A 16,851-nucleotide genomic window follows, 5' to 3' on the forward strand; every position below is an offset into this window, starting at 1 on the left:
CACCATTCTGCTGTGGTGTCCTAGGAATGGTCTTCTCCATCCTAATTCCCTATGCAGCACAATACTCACTGAACCCTCCATCTATGTACTCTCCTCCATTATCTGACCTCAAACATTTTACTTTCAAACTTGTTTCTGTCTCAACCATGACCTTCCACTTCTTAAAAGTTTCAAATACATCAGATTTATTTTTTAAAAAATAAACCCATACCTTTCTGCTTAAGTCATCAATAAAAGTGATGTAGTACCTTGAACCACCAAGGGATGCAATCGGAGAAGGCCCCCACAAATCAGTGTGTACTAGTTCCAACTTCGGTGTCTTGTCAGTTTTCAAGAAGCTCACTTTTTTTTGCTTTCCTAAGATGCAACTTTCACACATGTCAAAATCAATGGATTTCAATTCTGGTAGTTTTCCTTTTGACAACAGCATCTTCATCCCTTTCTCACTCATGTGACCAAGTCTGCGGTGTCATAGGCTTGTATCAGTACTTGCATTAGCAACTGCAATTGTGTCTCTTGGACTTGAGGTCATATATAGAGTATCAGTCTTCTTTCCACAAGCCAATATCCTAGCTCTATTTGTAACCTTCCAAGTACCACCAACAAATAATATTGCATGTCCTTCATTATCAAGTTGTCCAACAGAAATCAGATTCCTCCTCAGGTCAGGAATATGTCGAACCTTCTCCAGTAACCAAACAGACCCATTGGCCAATGATATCTGGACGTCTCCCAGACCCACAACATCCAAGGTTGAACCATCAGCCAAATGCACCTTACCAAAATCACCTGCAACATAATTCTGTATGATTTCTCGGTGTGGAGTGGTATGAAACGAAGCTCCTGAATCCAAAAACCAATCATCAAGTGGACTGTCTACTGCAAGAAGTAATGCATCATGTACTTCTTCTGTTACAACATTAGCAGAATCATCTTCATTCTTTTTCTTAGGACTTTTGCATTGCCTTTTAAAGTGACATGTTTTCCCACAGTTCCAGCATTGTACTTGTTGGCTTGATCTAGATTTACTTCTGTTCCTATTAGAATTTCTGGATTTTGATCTACACTGGTTTGAATTTCTGTCATTACCTCTGCCTTTTGTCTCAAGGTTTAGGGCAAAACCAGATCCTGAGGTTTCGCCTGCATCTCTTCGGCGAATCTCCTCAGCCATAATTAAATCTCGTATATCATTGTACTTGAGCTTTTCCTTTCTTGTAGAATTGCTTACTGCCATCCTCATTGCCTCACAACTGCTTGGCAAAGAAGCCAAGACGATCAAAGCACGAATCTCATCATCAAAATCAATTTCTACATACGACAATTGATTTGTGATTGTATTAAATTCATTGAGATGTTGTGCTACTGATGCATTCTCTACCATCTTCAAATTGAACAATTTCTTCATCAGATGCACCTTATTGTTTGCGGACGACTTTTCATACATACCAGACAAAGCCTTCATCAGATCTGTTGTGGTCTTCTCCTTTACAACATTGTGTGCAACAAACCTAGACAGAGTTAACCTAATAACTCCTAGAACCTGTCTGTCAAGAAGCGCCTCAGCCTTCATACTCTCATATTTTGTCCCTAAAAGAGGCAGATGCAATTTCCTCCCATAGAAATAATCTTCAATCTGCATCCTCCAATACGCAAAGTCTGTGCCATCAAACTTTTCTATTCCAGAGGCCTTTCCTGCTTCCTCTGCCATTGCTCCCACTCAAACCTAACCCTAGGCTCTGATACCAGGTGTAGGGAATTAAACTGAATTCCCAACCTGTGAGAAACAAAAATGAGAGAAAACATACGCCAAAGAAAAAAAACAATCACACGCACAAGACAGTATTTACGTGGTTCGAAAATTTTGCCTACATCCATGGAGTTGCAGGGATATCACTATTATCAAGGAAGAATATAGAGTACAACCACAGTGGTTACAATATTTTCTCTCTATATATAACACGACAACCACACCACACTAAAAAACCCTAATTACAAAATGTGGTTCCACAATGGGCTAAACGGGCCCAATAGGCCTCAGTAAATCTCCCATTAAAAAGCCATGCAATATTATTCGGATTGGGTCGTCAAACCGGATCAAACAAAACTAGGCTCCACAAAGCCAAACAAGCGGAGTTGACATCATGCTTATTCCATTCTTCACTACAATTCTTTTGTTGTATCATCTAGAAAAGTATAAGGTATTTGTTTTGGAAGGAGTTGAGACACGTATGAAGGCATGATCCGCTACCTTTTTTTTTATCTTTTTTTTTTTCCCTTGCCTCTCTCTTTATCCTTTATTATATTTGTAAAAGATCCACATAAAAAAGTGATTTCAACCATCACCAAATTGTGAGAAATCTGATCATCTTCGTTTTCTATTGTCCATCCTCTATATGGTAAAGTAAGTTGATGTAATTTAGGAAAACAAGGAAGGTGAATTGAGTGATTAAAATTTTAAGTAGCAATTAAAGTAATTTAATAAATAAAAAAGGAAAAAAAAATGTAAACTCATTTTATAGTTGTTCAATAAATATGCTTACATTCACTCTTCTCAATCTCATTTCCAATTGAGTGTTCTACTAATCAAAGTTTTAAACCTAACTTTCAAACTTGTACAATTGGATTCAATGACTCTATTGTGCTTTACAAACCCCTTTAAGTTCAATGCCAACTTAAAGCTCTAAACACTTAACTTTTCACCAATAAGGAATGTTTAACAACTTTTTTGTTGATCAATAAATGAGATTTATATTAAAAAAGCCAAAAAGGGCAAATCAAAGTACACACATTGTATACAACAACAACCAAAAAGAGCAAAAAAAAAAAAAAAAAAAAAAAAATTCTCTCTCTCAAACCAACCCCAATCAATTAATAAAATTTACTATGAATATTAATCTTTCACCTATAAACAGTTTGGTCCAAGTTAACAAGTTACACAAATGAGAGTTCCACATTATAAAAAAATCTTCTATTTCTCTTTTTCCAAATAGTCCAGAATAGACATAAATGAGCTACCCTCCAAACTTTTTTCTGCTTTCTTCCAATAAAGGAACCATGCCAGCCTAGTAGAGTCTCTCTAACCGTGGATTGCATCACCCAAAAAACTCTAAATATAGAGAATAATAACTCCCACAACACCCTTACCTTGTCACAATGTAAAAGGATGTGGTCAATAGACTCCTCATGAAATAGACATAGGAAATAACGATTGGCCGAGGAATGTTTAACAAATCTCAGCTTGAATTAATAATGGCTCAATACAATTGAAAACTGTGATAAGAATAAATGAGTACACTAAATGATTTTTAAGTAAAAAAAATAAATACACTTGAGTTTGAGAACTTTGAATAATAGAAAAGAGTAGGTAAGTAAGTTAATACAGTATTCTCTTGTCAATAAATAGATAGAAGCTCTTAATTTATAGAAAACCAAACTTCAACCAATCAGACTTCAATTTGACTGGTTGAGTAGTCGTTAGACATTTAATACATTGTAGGTGATTGTTAGTCATTTTTAAGCTTTGACCAACTCTCGACCAGACCTTGACCAATGCTTGACCAAGAAAGGCTAAACCTATGCCAACAACACTAAGGTTCTAAAAGAGAGTATATTTTTAGGAGCCTTAATCGATCCTCAATTGAAAACACCTAATTGGTTGAACTGGTTCAAGGAAACCCTTAACTGACGAATCCAAAAACTTCCCCTTTTCAGTCCAAAGTTTCCCCATACTTCGCCAACTCATTTACAAACCTTTATATGTCAATTTGAAAGAATTTTGCCTAAAGTTTTTTTTTTATATTATTTATTTATTTATTTATTTATTAATTTTTATGTAGAAAGAGTATAGATTCTATTTTAAATACTTAAAGCTCACTTTTATGAAAAAGTTAAATATAAATGAATGCATGAAAATTAATTTTATCCTAAGTGCACTCAAATGATTTATCTTACAAATTTACATTAGACTTAATGAATCTTTAGGCATCCAAGTCTTCATCAAAGTGAGCTTGAGTTTTTCTTTAAGAGAAAATTTCGTATTTTTCTTTATTTTTTATTTGTATATGTACATGATTTGGTTAACAATGAAATCATTTCTCGTATTTTGCTGCATTACAATTTGTCCCTAAATTTTTATTTATTATTTCTTTCCTCCATCCTACCTCAAGTGAAACAATACAAAATAGTACTCAAAAGTTATACCAACATGATACATTGACAGTGAAGCAAATATTATTTTTCTTTATTAATAACTGCATTATTTCAGGAACTTAAATACATATACTTTTTTCATAATCTAATAATCAATATGATATTTTTAAAAATATATACTTATCCAAGTTGGTCCTTGGATAAAGACAAATACTATGGCTTGATGGGAACAGCCTGGAGAGGTTGGGCTTTCCCCAATGTAAATCCAAACTTCTCAGTCATGTCCATATCTTCTGGTTTCAGACCATCTTCAAGCTTCCAATCAGAGGAGTGAAGAAGAGAAGCCAACATCAAGTGGACTATCCAATTCACGGGTGAAATCACTTTTTTGAAATTAGCTATTTAAAATTCTACTTCCTGATTCTAATTTCTAGAAAAAGTTTGAGAAAATTGTTCATGGAATATAGAAAATTAATGTTACAACTTATATACTTGGTTTTCGAAAAATATTGAAGAAAAAATTGTTATTTTCTATTTAGTTAAAAGATATACTTTAACCACATTCAAGTTGGAATAAACTTGTCAGAGTATGTTTGATTTCTATATAATTTAAGGAAAATAAAATATAAAAGGAAAATAAAATAAAAGAGAAAGTGAAAAAAAAAAAAAAAGATTTAGACGATCAATAGATTACTTCAAATTTATTTATTTAATTTTATTTTTTAAATATAAAAATAAAATGATTTGAAAATGTATAAGTTTTTAACTTTTTTTTTAAAACTTGATTTTCTTTTATATATTTCTTGAAATAATCAAGTATAAGAAAATTATTTTGTTTAACTTTTTTTTCCGTCTTTATATTTTTTAGCAACCAAACATAAGTTTATAGATTTATAAATGTAAACTCAATTAACAATTATTAGATCATCCACGGAATGCACCAATAATTAACAATCCATTAATTGAAGGAAAAGAAGAAATACAATAATAAAACTTTTTTTTGAAAAAAAAAAACTCACACTTGCAGTCTCACCATAAAACATAAAATTATTAAAAAAAAAAAATAGGTACAAACTCCTTATCCATCATATAAAATTATCATGTTTTTATTTATTTTCTATTCATGGGTATATACGTGATTTGGTTAACAATGAAAGTATTTCTTGTATTTTGCTGCATCACAATTTGTCCCTCAACTTTTACTTATTTTTTTCTTCCCTCCATCCTACCTCAAGTGAAACAATACAAAATAGTACTCAAAAGTTATACCAACATGATACATTGACAGTGAAGCAAATATTATTTTTCTTTATTAATCACTGCATTATTTCAGGAACTTAAATACATATACTTTTTTCATAATCTAATAATCAATATGATATTTTTAAAAATATATACTTATCCAAGTTGGTCCTTAGATAAAGACAAATACTATGGTTTGATGGGAACAGCCTGGAGAGGTTGGGCTTTCCTCAATGTAAATCCAAACTTCTCAGTCATGTCCATATCTTCTGGTTTCAGACCATCTTCAAGCTTCCAATCAAAGGAGTGAAGAAGAGAAGCCAACATCAAGTGGACCATCCTATGGCCTAATAGCAATCCAGGACAGATTCTTCTTCCAGCACCGAATGGAATGAGCTGGAAATCTCGACCCTTGACATCAATCTCGCACTCCAAAAACCTTTCAGGCACAAATGAATTAGGGTTGGACCATATCGTGGAGTCTCTGCCAATAGCCCATACATTGACAAGTACATGAGCATTTTTTGGCACTGCATAGCCTAATATTTCTGACTTCATTTCGGTCTTTCTAGGAACCAGAAATGGGACTGGTGGGTGCAACCTGAAGGTTTCTTTTACTACTGCTTGTAAATAAGGGAGCTTTGAGATGTCTGACTCTTCAACCATCTTTTCTTTGCCTACGACTTTGCCGAGCTCACTTCGAGCTTTTGCCATTAAATTAGGGTTGTTTAACAATTCTGCCATTGCCCACTCTACCGTGCTCGAAGTAGTGTCAGTTCCCGCAGAGAATAGGTCCTGCCATGGAGTAATATGCTAATATCAGAAAGAATACTACATATTAATTTACGGCATCACATCGATGTAAGCTATAGCCGCCTTCGGTTTTTCAAAGATCCACGCCATCTATTATTGTTTTCTAATAACTTATCCAAAAAACTAGTCAACAAATCAACCATTTTTTAACCAGACCATTTAAACCCAATAAGCAAATTCCACTACGCTAAAAGAATACACATAGATAATGAAGTGATGCTGCTCTTTCTAGACTCCTTTTCCCTTCTAGTTTTTTCAACAAAGTAGTTTTCCCATTTGGAAAAAAACTACCTGTCATAATTGGCAGACCATTTTTCAACTAGAATGTTTCAACCCACTAAGCAAATTCCACCACGCTAAAAGAATATATACACATCAATTATGAAGTGATGATGTTCTTTCCTAACTCTTTTTCCCTTCTAGTTTTCCAACAAAGGAGTTTCCCCATTTGGAAAAAACTATTTGGAGTGCAAAGCATATGTTTCTGCAAAGAAAACCTCAAAATACCTGTATGGTTGTAGGATTGTACAGATCCAATTCTTGCTCCAAATGGGTTCTCAGAAATTTTGGAGGGAGAGAAAAATGAAAGATAAAAAAAAAACACTACAGAAAAATTGACAAAAATTAAATTAAATTATTCAACAAAGCACTTTTTTTTTGTCACTTTTACATAAGAAATTTAGGGAGAAAAACCTTTTAACATTTTTCCCTTTTTTTATTTAATATTTTTTTCACCTTCTTTTATAACACCCAAATATATATTTTTTTTAAAAAGGAGTTATTTTTTAAATATTTTTTCCCTTTACTTTCCAAGATCAAGCATTTCCTTATTTTACCAATATACGAGAAGCAGAGTAAATGTAACATTTCTATGCATTAGCAAAGCACTTACCACCGATATTCAGGAAACATGCAGGATGCTGCTTTAGAAAAAAAAATGATTTCATTTCCATGGTCATATGTAGAGTTGAACTGAAAAGGAGGGTACTAGAACTAATCAATAAGAACCTTAAGATATGATACTTACCACAAGCAAATGTCTGACATCGTTGCTGCTCAACTCATGGTCATGTTGTTTGTCGAGATTGAGGAGGCCATCTAGTACATCGTTGTTTGCCGAAGAAGCTTTTAATGGCAACCTTTGTTCGATGAAACCATCAAAAACCTCGACAAGTTTATTAAAACAAACCGTCATCCTTCTCAGTATTCCTTGTGGATCAACCAATCTAAGAACCGGAAAGAAGTCTGCGAGGTTAGGCTTTCCAGCTTCTTCCATTATACTCCATATAAGATCCTTGAACTCTTGTGAGAAATTGGAATTATAGTGAGCCAAATTAACAGAGAAAATAGTGTTTGATAACAAATTAAGGGTGGTTGTAAAGGTTGCTCTCCCAATATCGACTGCCCGGCCGCTGCTGCAACTTTCCTGAGCATGGCCTAGTAGCTGTTGGACAATGTTTTCCCGCATGGCTTGGCCGGCTTCGACACGATGCGAGGAAAACATCTGCTTGCTGCAAATCTTCCTGAGGTTGCGCCAATGAGCCGATGCTGGTAAAAATACTATTGAAAAATGGTGATGGTCGGCAACTTGGATGGCATTGAGGACTGTCCTGCTGGAAAAGGCTTGGTCATTTTTGTTTAGCACTTCCTGGGCTGCTTCTGATGAGGAAACGACTATGGTGGTGGTGCTTCCTAGCTTGAGAGACATTAGAGGACCATAAGTTTTGGAGAGAATTGTAAGTGATTGATGGGGTTTTTCGCCCAGTTTGAGGAGGTTTCCGATGATCGGGAAAGGGCGGGGACCTGGCGGAAGCCTGGCCACACCGGATTTCCTATTGGTGAAGCCAATAGTGAGCACTTTAACGCATGACCATACAAAGGAAAATAGAAGGAGAAGTGTGGTGTAATCCATTGTTTTTTCTTTAGGTTTTTTTTCCTGTCTTACCTTCTTCCTTTATATACCGTATAGTTTGCATTTTAATCTTGTTCTCTTTATTATTTTTTAAGCTAATTATATTACCTATCGAAAAAAATGTATCATCAATTAGAAGATGACGCGTATATACTTTTAGATTTCACTATTTCTACCCTAATTTCATTGTTAATTTATATTCTTATACCTTAATCTCATTCTCCTGGGTCTGGCTGGTGGCAAGTGTGTTTACGAAGAAGGCCAGCTCCACTGTTGACCCCTCATTTTGGCCAAGTAAGAGAGCCTTTCTTTTTAGGCCAGCTGGGGCTGTTAAGGAGCTGTGGAGAGGATGTTCTCCTGGGTCCGGAGGGGAGATTCAAGGACCGTTGGGGAGAGGCTTGGAGGAGAAGCAAGAACGGTAAAAAAAACGGAGCAGAGGGAGGAAGGGAGCATTTTAGACGATGAGGGAGCCATTTTTTTTTAAGCGGGGTGAGCAGGCTGCGAGGGCGTTTTTTGAGAGGAGAAGAAAACGAGCTTGGGAAAGGAAAACAGAGAGTGAACTGGTACCTGAGAGAGCTGAAACAGAACAAGGAGAACTGAAGAAAGTGAAAAAAAACAGAGTAGAGAGGATTCCGAGTGGTTCTTTTGGAGAGGCATTTCCAGGTATGATCATTGGGTCTGTCATCTTCCTTTATCCTTTTGATTTATCGGATGCTATTTGCTGCTTGGTGTCTCTATTGATCATTGAGCATTGTTTGTTGCTTGATGCTTCCGTTGATTTTTGGATATTGTTTGCTGATTAATGTTTGAGGAACCATGTTTAGGCTTTTGTTTAAGCTCATCCTGAAATTTTCAGTTTGTTTCTGAGCATTAATTTGTGGATTGGTGTGGACATCAAGGGCCACTGGTTTGCTTTGCTGGATCCGATTGTATACATGTATGCTCTGTTTTGGTTCTATTTTGGTATTTTTGATTTCTCTTGTAAATATCTCATGCTTTGCTCCTTCCCTGAACTTGATTTATCAAAATCATACTCTTGTTTCCTTTGGATTCGACCTGCTCCTAGCTCTTTGACGATCCATGACATAGAGCTAAGTTCATACTCTGTTTTTACGTTTTTATTCTTCTCTGTTTATTGCTCTGTTTCTTGTTGATGGTGGGATGATATCGTCAACGGCCAAGTTGCTGGGATTGGAGGAGTGTGGTTATGGGGGGAAATGAATTTAATGGATTATTTTTGTGATTGTACCTGTGCTCCAGTTGATTGGTTCAAAAATGTTGGCCACGGGACTGCATTGGAGTCTTGGTATTTGGGATCACTTTGCCATCTGAGTTCAATAAGCTAAAGAGTGGCAATAAACATCTCAGTTCTGAAGTGCCTTGTCAGAAGCCAATAAGTTTGGCAAATAATGGGTCACGTTTATGGTTCTCTTAATGGCATTCGAATAATCAGCAGAATTGATGGGGTTCTTTTGGAGCAGAGTTGCAGGTTGAAAGTGGGGAAGAGAAGTTTCGTGAGGGAGATGGCATGCAATGGGTAAGGAAATTGAAAGAGCCATAAATGTAACTGGTCTTAATGGGAAAATTGAGGAGTTTAAGCAGAGGAGTCAAGAGCAACTCAATAATTGCTCGCTTTATGGATATTTCATTAGGAATGCCGTAAAGAAGAGAAGCAATTCTATTCTGTATATTTTATCTGGCTTGAGGGATTACCATTGGATCATTATTTGCATGCTACTCTACCGGAATTGCACCCGATATGCCATTTCATAATTCTTAACTTGAGAGACAGCTTGCAGATTCTTCATCTTCTTCTGAACAGAACTTGCAATCAGTCAGAACCTTGAAATTGCTTTGAGGGCCATGATACCAGAACCTCATCCCATGCTTTCTGCCACCTCTTAAACCTCGGGACCCCACTTTCGCATGGTCCGCATGGCCATCTTCCAGCAGTTTTAGGACGTCCAAGGTTGGCAAGCTGTTGGAATATGATTTTTAAAGAGAGCAAGTGGCACTCACCAAGCAGCGCCATGTAGATGTTCCAGGCGAAATAAGTCTAAAACCCAATTCAGCCAGTCATTTCGACCTGAGAATAGCAGAGGGAATTGACAAACGGGCACGTCCATAGTATAGGTCCAATTGGGCACCCGCCCGAGCTTAGTGAAAGGACTTTTTGACTCAGCTGGAAATGGGATTTATCCTATTTGTGAATTTCAGTCCCCTGGATGGAGAGCTTGCCCAAATCACAGACCTAGAGATGAGGTCATGCTTGGTGGGGTGCACGAATGAAGATTACCCTTGTTGCAGCCTATGGTATCATATCTGCATGAAGACTCTAGTCCTCGTGTTATGCATTGGGATTTCAAGTCCAGCAGCATCTCGTTAGAAGACGACTTTACCACTAAAGTTCTGATTTTGGATTGGCTAGAATAGCACTTGATGAGAGGAACAAACATATCCCAACATGCGTGAGTGGAATTTTTGGCTACTCAGCTCCAGAATCCACATGCATGGCCACCTTGGTGTACATGTGCCTTGTTTTTGCTTGTTCCCAGCCTTGGCACCCTCAGTACCTGGCAGTCTCCACTCAACCAGAAGAAGGCATCTCTGATTCCTCTCTCCTAACCATTCGAAATCCTTCTTTCAGCAAATCCAAGCCCCAAGCCGAACAACCCCGTGTCTAAAACCTTAGGACCATGCTCACCAATCGCTTTTCATGTTCTCATCTTACATGCCTACTGGGTTTAGTGACAAGTCCATATCTACAACTGTGTGTATAAGGAGACTGACAACAGTTCTTTTGAGAGAATGTGTTCTCTATAATAAGTCCAGTGGAAACGGAGTTTGTCGAAACCTTGCTTGCTGTGTGTTCAACACTGAAGAAACCTTTGTAAGAATTGTTATGAGCAATATGGGACCTGCACCGCTGTCCTTATGGGTCACTCTTACCTGGTTAAAGGGGTCACTCGCGATCCTATTGGCTCCTTCATTGCAAGCCAAATAGACGACAAAATTGTCTTCATAATGACAATGGTGCATTTGATTCACAGTTCACAGAATTTTGCTTTTCTGGAAAGGAGGCTTTTCGGTTTTATCATGTCTGGCCAGCTTACGGAGACCGATGTGTCGATGTGGAGTTCATTTGAAATCTCTAGTTCTGCCACTCTCTCAGTTAAAGAAGACTTTAAAGGGTGGCGCCCATGGCCGTTTTGGGAGCTGAAACGGACCACATTTCCCCATTGACGCTTCTCACACAGCATACCTGGGCAAAGATTATAAGTTGAATAAAGCAAATATATACTTGGGAAGGCAACCACATTGACAATAGCAACAACTTCAACACAAGCAATCCGGTCTCGATTACACTCTTGCATGGCCACCCTTTACATGCAACCGCGCACCTACAACTGCAATCAATCAAGGTCCTTCCCACCCCGGGCCCTCATTTCTACCTGGTCACCTTTGATAGGCCATCCTTGGGACACACGTGCCTCATCCTTTATGTCTTCATGCATGCCTTCAAAAATTGATTTTAAAAAATCCAGGTATCAAATAATCTTAATCTGTTAACCTTTTATTTTATTTTTATTTATTTATTTATTTCCTTAGAAATTTCAAGTTATTGCTAAAATCCAATTTTAATAAATTTTGTTGTCACTTCTCTTCTCGGCAAGCATCTTTTGCAAATTTCCTTATTATTATTATTATTATTATGTTTTTCACGTTTTAACAAACATGAATAATTCTATAATTTCAAGTAATGAAATTTATGGAGTTAATTCATGCTAAAATAAACTAGGCATTGGTGGGGCCCAATATCTATGATTGAAATTGATTGATTTATGCCCTACTGTGATATGCATGCGCATTCATACACTAACTTTTGTTTCTTGTGAAAGTGCATCATTACTCATTGTTAAGGTACACCTCATACCCCTATCATATTTATTTATTTATCCGTTATCATGCATAATTTGCTTTTACACTCTTGACCATTATTTGGTATCTATGATTAATTGATCAATTGCCACACTTATTTTAACCAAATAATAGAGATTTAATTCTTAGGTCTTAGAAGGGTGCTATGGATTATCACCCGTACCTTTCCAATAGGTAATATGACCTTGAGACCTAGATTCTATTTTTCACATATTTGTTTTTCATTTAGGAGTCATATTTAAGGTTTTTTTTTAATTTTTTTTTTTTAAAAGTGACGATTCCAAAAACTTTTGAAAAAACAATTTTCAAAATAAAAAATCAAGTATCACCATTTGAGTGGAAATGCATGCAAGAAATGCAGGGTCCACATCCACCTTATCTGCAGCATGTGAATAGAAGGTTGGTGTTGAACTATTAACGAGTGAAGTCACTTTTTTTAAATTAGCTATCTAAAATTCTACTTCCTGATTCTAATTTCTAGAAAAAGTATGAGACAATTGTTAATAGAATATATAAAAGTACTGTTACAACTCATATATTTGGTTTTCAAAAAATATTGAAGAAAAAATTGTTATTTTCTATTTAGATAAAAGATATACTTTACCCACATTCAAGTTGGAATAAACTTGCTGGAGTATGTTTGATTCCAATATAATTTGAGGAAAAGAAAATATAAAAGGAAACTAAAAGAAAAGAGAAAGTGAAAAAAGAATAAAAAGATTCGGACTCGATCAATAGATTACTTTAAATTTATTTATTTATTTTATTTTTAAATATAAATATAAAATAATTTGAAAATATATAAGTTTTTAACTAATTTTTTTAAATTTGATTTTCTTTTATATATTTCTTGAAATAATCAAATATAAGAAAATTATTTTGTTTAACTTTTTTTTTCACTCTTTATATTTTCTACTAACCAAACATAAGTTTATAGATTTATAAATGTAAACTCAATTAACAATTATTAGATCATCCACCGAATGCACCAATAATTAACAATCCATTAATTAAAAGGAAAAAGAAGAAATACAATAATAAAACCTTTTTTTTAAAAAAAAAAACTCTCACACTTGCAGTCTCACCATAAAACATAAAATGATTAAAAAAATAATAACAGGTACAAACTCCTTATCCATCACGTAAAATTATAATGTTTTTATTTATTTTCTATTCATGGGTATAGGTGATTTGGTTAACAATGAAATCATTTCTCGTATTTTGTTGCATTACAATTTGTCCCTAAATTTTTATTTATTATTTATTTTCTCCATCCTACCTCAAGTGAAACAATACAAAATAGTACTCAAAAGTTATACCAACATGATACATTGACAGTGAAGCAAACATTATTTTTCTTTATTAATCACTGCATTATTTCAGCAACTTAATAAATACATATGCTTTTCCTCATAATCTAATAATCAATATGATATTTTTAAAAATATATACTCACCCAAGTTAATTGGTTCTTAGATAAAGACAAATACTATGGCTTGATGGGAACAGCCTGGAGAGGTTGGGCTTTCCTCAATGTCAATCCAAACTTCTCAGTCATGTCCATATCTTCTGGTTTCAGACCATCTTGAAGCTTCCAATCAAAGGAGTGAAGAAGAGAAGCCAACATCAAGTGGACCATCCTATGGCCTAATAGCAATCCAGGACAGATTCTTCTTCCAGCACCAAATGGAATGAGCTGGAAATCTCGACCCTTGACATCAATCTCGCACTCCAAAAACCTTTCAGGCACAAATGAATTAGGGTTGGACCAAAATAGTACTCAAAAGTTATACCAACATGATACATTGACAGTGAAGCAAATATCATTTTTCTTTATTAATAACTGCATTATTTCAGGAACTTAAATACATATACTTTTTTCATAATCTAATAATCAATATGATATTTTTAAAAATATATACTCACCCAAGTTAATTGGTTCTTAGATAAAGACAAATACTATGGCTTGATGGGAACAGCCTGGAGAGGTTGGGCTTTCCTCAATGTAAATCCAAACTTCTCAGTCATGTCCATGTCTTCTGGTTTCAGACCATCTTCAAGCTTCCAATCAAAGGAGTGAAGAAGAGAAGCCAACATCAAGTGGACCATCCTATGGCCTAATAGCAACCCAGGACAGATTCTTCTTCCAGCACCAAATGGAATGAGCCGGAAATCTCGACCCTTGACATCAATCTCGCACTCCAAAAACCTTTCAGGCACAAATGAATTAGGGTTGGACCATATCGTGAAGTCTCTGCCAATAGCCCATACATTGACAAGTACATGAGCATTTTTTGGCACTGCATAGCCTAATATTTCTGACTTCATTTCGGTCTTTCTAGGAACCAGAAATGGGACAGGTGGGTGCAACCTGAAGGTTTCTTTTACTACTGCTTGTAAATAAGGGAGCTTTGAGATGTCTGACTCTTCAACCATCTTTTCTTTGCCTACGACTTTGCCGAGCTCACTTCGAGCTTTTGCCATTAAATTAGGGTTGTTTAACAATTCTGCCATTGCCCACTCTACCGTGCTCGAAGTAGTGTCAGTTCCCGCAGAGAATAGGTCCTGCCATGGAGTAATATACTAATATCAGAAAGAATACTACATATTAATTTACGCCATCACATCGATGTAAGCTATAGCCGCCTTCGGTTTTTCAAAGATACGCCATCTATTATTGTTTTCTAATAACTTATCCAAAAAACTAGTCAACAAATCAACCATTTTTTAACCAGACCATTTAAACCCAATAAGCAAATTCCACTACGCTAAAAGAATACACATAGATAATGAAGTGATGCTGCTCTTTCTAAACTCCTTTTCCCTTCTAGTTTTTCAACAAAGTAGTTTTCCCATTTGGAAAAAAACTACCTGTCATAATTGGCAGACCATTTTTCAACTAGAATGTTTCAACCCACTAAGCAAATTCCACCACGCTAAAAGAATATATACACATCAAAGCACAAGAGTATCATAACCATTTCATGTTTTTAAGGGCCCTCGCCCAAGGGGTATTGTGGCCAACATTGAAGCACAAGAATGCACCATTGTCTGTACTCCCTTTTCTTATAATAATGTCACATGTTCCACAAATTTCCAAACCTTCGTAGCCAAAAGGACATACACGTTTTTAAACGTGTCAAGAGACCATTCCCTGCACAACCTTTAGTATCAATAGCGTGCTTGGATTCAAGGACACAGACCACAGACCACATATATCCATGATATACCATATATAATGAATTCTGGAACACAAGAGCATCAACCCATCACATGGGAACATCATATCTAGAAATAGTAAAAATAGACTATTACTTGGAAGACTTCCGCCATAAATTTGAAACATTATTGGGTTATATAATACAATATATAATCAATCATAATAATTGAGGACATATCATCTCATGTCTTGAACAAATATAGTATCTTTTGTTTTGTATACTTTACATTTCATATTGTTGAGATATTATGATATATTCTAGGAAATTATATTAGGAAAGTAGTTGCTATTGTTTAGGATTGTTTCCTAAACTCACGATTGAGATATTATGATATATTCTAGGAAAGTATTCTAGGAAAGTAGTTGCTATTGTTTAGGATTGTTTCCTAAACTCACGGTTTTCCCTTAATTAGGTTTGCTTGATGTACTATATATTTACGTGGATGAATATCAATTAGGGTTAAGCTTTGACCCTTTAATCACACTTTACATGGTATCAGAGCGCTGACATGCACACACAATAAAACAATGGCCGGCGACGATGAACAACCACCATTGTCGCCACCTAAAAGGGAGATGAATTCACCTTTTTTGCCCAAACAATGGAAAGCTCTTGCGGGCTTAATTGGTAATGCTCAAGTTCTGGATGACAGGTTGAATGGTAAGTTTGACACGAAGTCATGGATCATTGACACCGGGGCAACTCATCACGTGACAGGTGATTTATCTTGGTTATTTGATACTATAGCGTTGTTTGAGTGTCCGGTTGGCCTTCCTAATGGTGAATCTGTTGTTGCGACCCAATCTGGTTCCGTTCGTTTGTCGAATAACATCACTCTTCAAAACGTTCTTTATGTGCCGAAACTCAATTGCAATTTACTTTCGGTTTCACAATTGACTGATGACTTACATTGTATTGTCCAATTTAACTCTTATATGTGTGTTATACAGGACCACACCAGGGAGCTGATTGGAACGGGAGTTAGGCGAGATGGACTTTACTACTTCGGTGGAGCTGAAGGTGATTCGGTACAACATGTTTCTGTCCACAACGCAGCATCCACTTTGGAGTTGTGGCACAAAAGGATGGGACATCCTTCAGAGAAAGTAGTGAAGTTACTTCCTCCAGTTAGCAATCTTAAGGGTAGTTTAAACAAAGCTTGTGAAATATGTTTTCGTGCTAAGCATCCTAGAGACAAATTTCCTTTAAGTGACAATAAGGCAACTAGAATTTTTGAGAAAATACATTGTGATTTGTGGGGCTCTTATAAACATGTCTCTTCTTGTGGAGCTCGTTATTTTTTAACTATTGTTGATGATTTCTCAAGAGCTGTGTGGATTTATTTGTTGGTCGACAAAACAGAAGTTTTTCGGATGTTTATGTCTTTTATTGCAATGGTAGATCGACAATTTTCTCAAACAGTGAAAGTTGTTCAAAGTGATAATGGTACGGAATTTAAATGCCTACTTGACTATTTTTCTGCAACTGGTATTTTATTCCAAACTTCTTGTGTGGGAACTCCGCAACAAAATGGGAGGGTTGAGAGAAAACACAAGCATATTTTAAATGTGGGGA

At 35.8% G+C, this 16,851-nt stretch overlaps 2 protein-coding genes across 2 annotated transcripts; both read right to left on the reverse strand.

Annotated features, from left to right (window-relative positions):
• Positions 1–5,430: 5,430 nt before the first annotated feature.
• LOC100252376 (cytochrome P450 76T24) lies at positions 5,431–8,487 on the reverse strand. Its single transcript, XM_010663287.3, has 2 exons — positions 7,232–8,487; positions 5,431–6,186 (listed from the first exon to the last, which is right to left on the reverse strand). The coding sequence occupies exons 1-2, from the start codon at positions 8,114–8,116 to the stop codon at positions 5,581–5,583; spliced, it is 1,491 nt and encodes a 496-aa protein (XP_010661589.1). The 5' UTR covers positions 8,117–8,487; the 3' UTR covers positions 5,431–5,580.
• A 5,417-nt stretch (positions 8,488–13,904) lies between these two features.
• Positions 13,905–15,008, reverse strand: LOC104877399 (geraniol 8-hydroxylase-like). The gene has a single exon (XM_019225723.2). It carries the CDS (start codon positions 14,567–14,569, stop codon positions 14,015–14,017), a length of 555 nt encoding a protein of 184 aa, XP_019081268.1. The 5' UTR covers positions 14,570–15,008; the 3' UTR covers positions 13,905–14,014.
• Positions 15,009–16,851: the final 1,843 nt, after the last annotated feature.

The sequence above is a fragment of the Vitis vinifera genome, chromosome 15, assembly GCF_030704535.1.
Source record: "Vitis vinifera cultivar Pinot Noir 40024 chromosome 15, ASM3070453v1".
In the NCBI taxonomy this organism is placed as follows: domain Eukaryota; kingdom Viridiplantae; phylum Streptophyta; class Magnoliopsida; order Vitales; family Vitaceae; genus Vitis; species Vitis vinifera.

Bases quoted from the DNA above. Each gene is read 5' to 3' on its own strand.
- LOC100252376 (XM_010663287.3), bottom strand. From the start codon at position 8,116: ATGGATTACACCACACTTCTCCTTCTATTTTCCTTTGTATGGTCATGC. The intron at 6,187-7,231 runs GTAAGTATCATA...ACTCCATGGCAG, and splicing joins ATGTCAGACATTTGCTTGTG to GACCTATTCTCTGCGGGAAC.
- LOC104877399 (XM_019225723.2), bottom strand. From the start codon at position 14,569: ATGGCAGAATTGTTAAACAACCCTAATTTAATGGCAAAAGCTCGAAGT.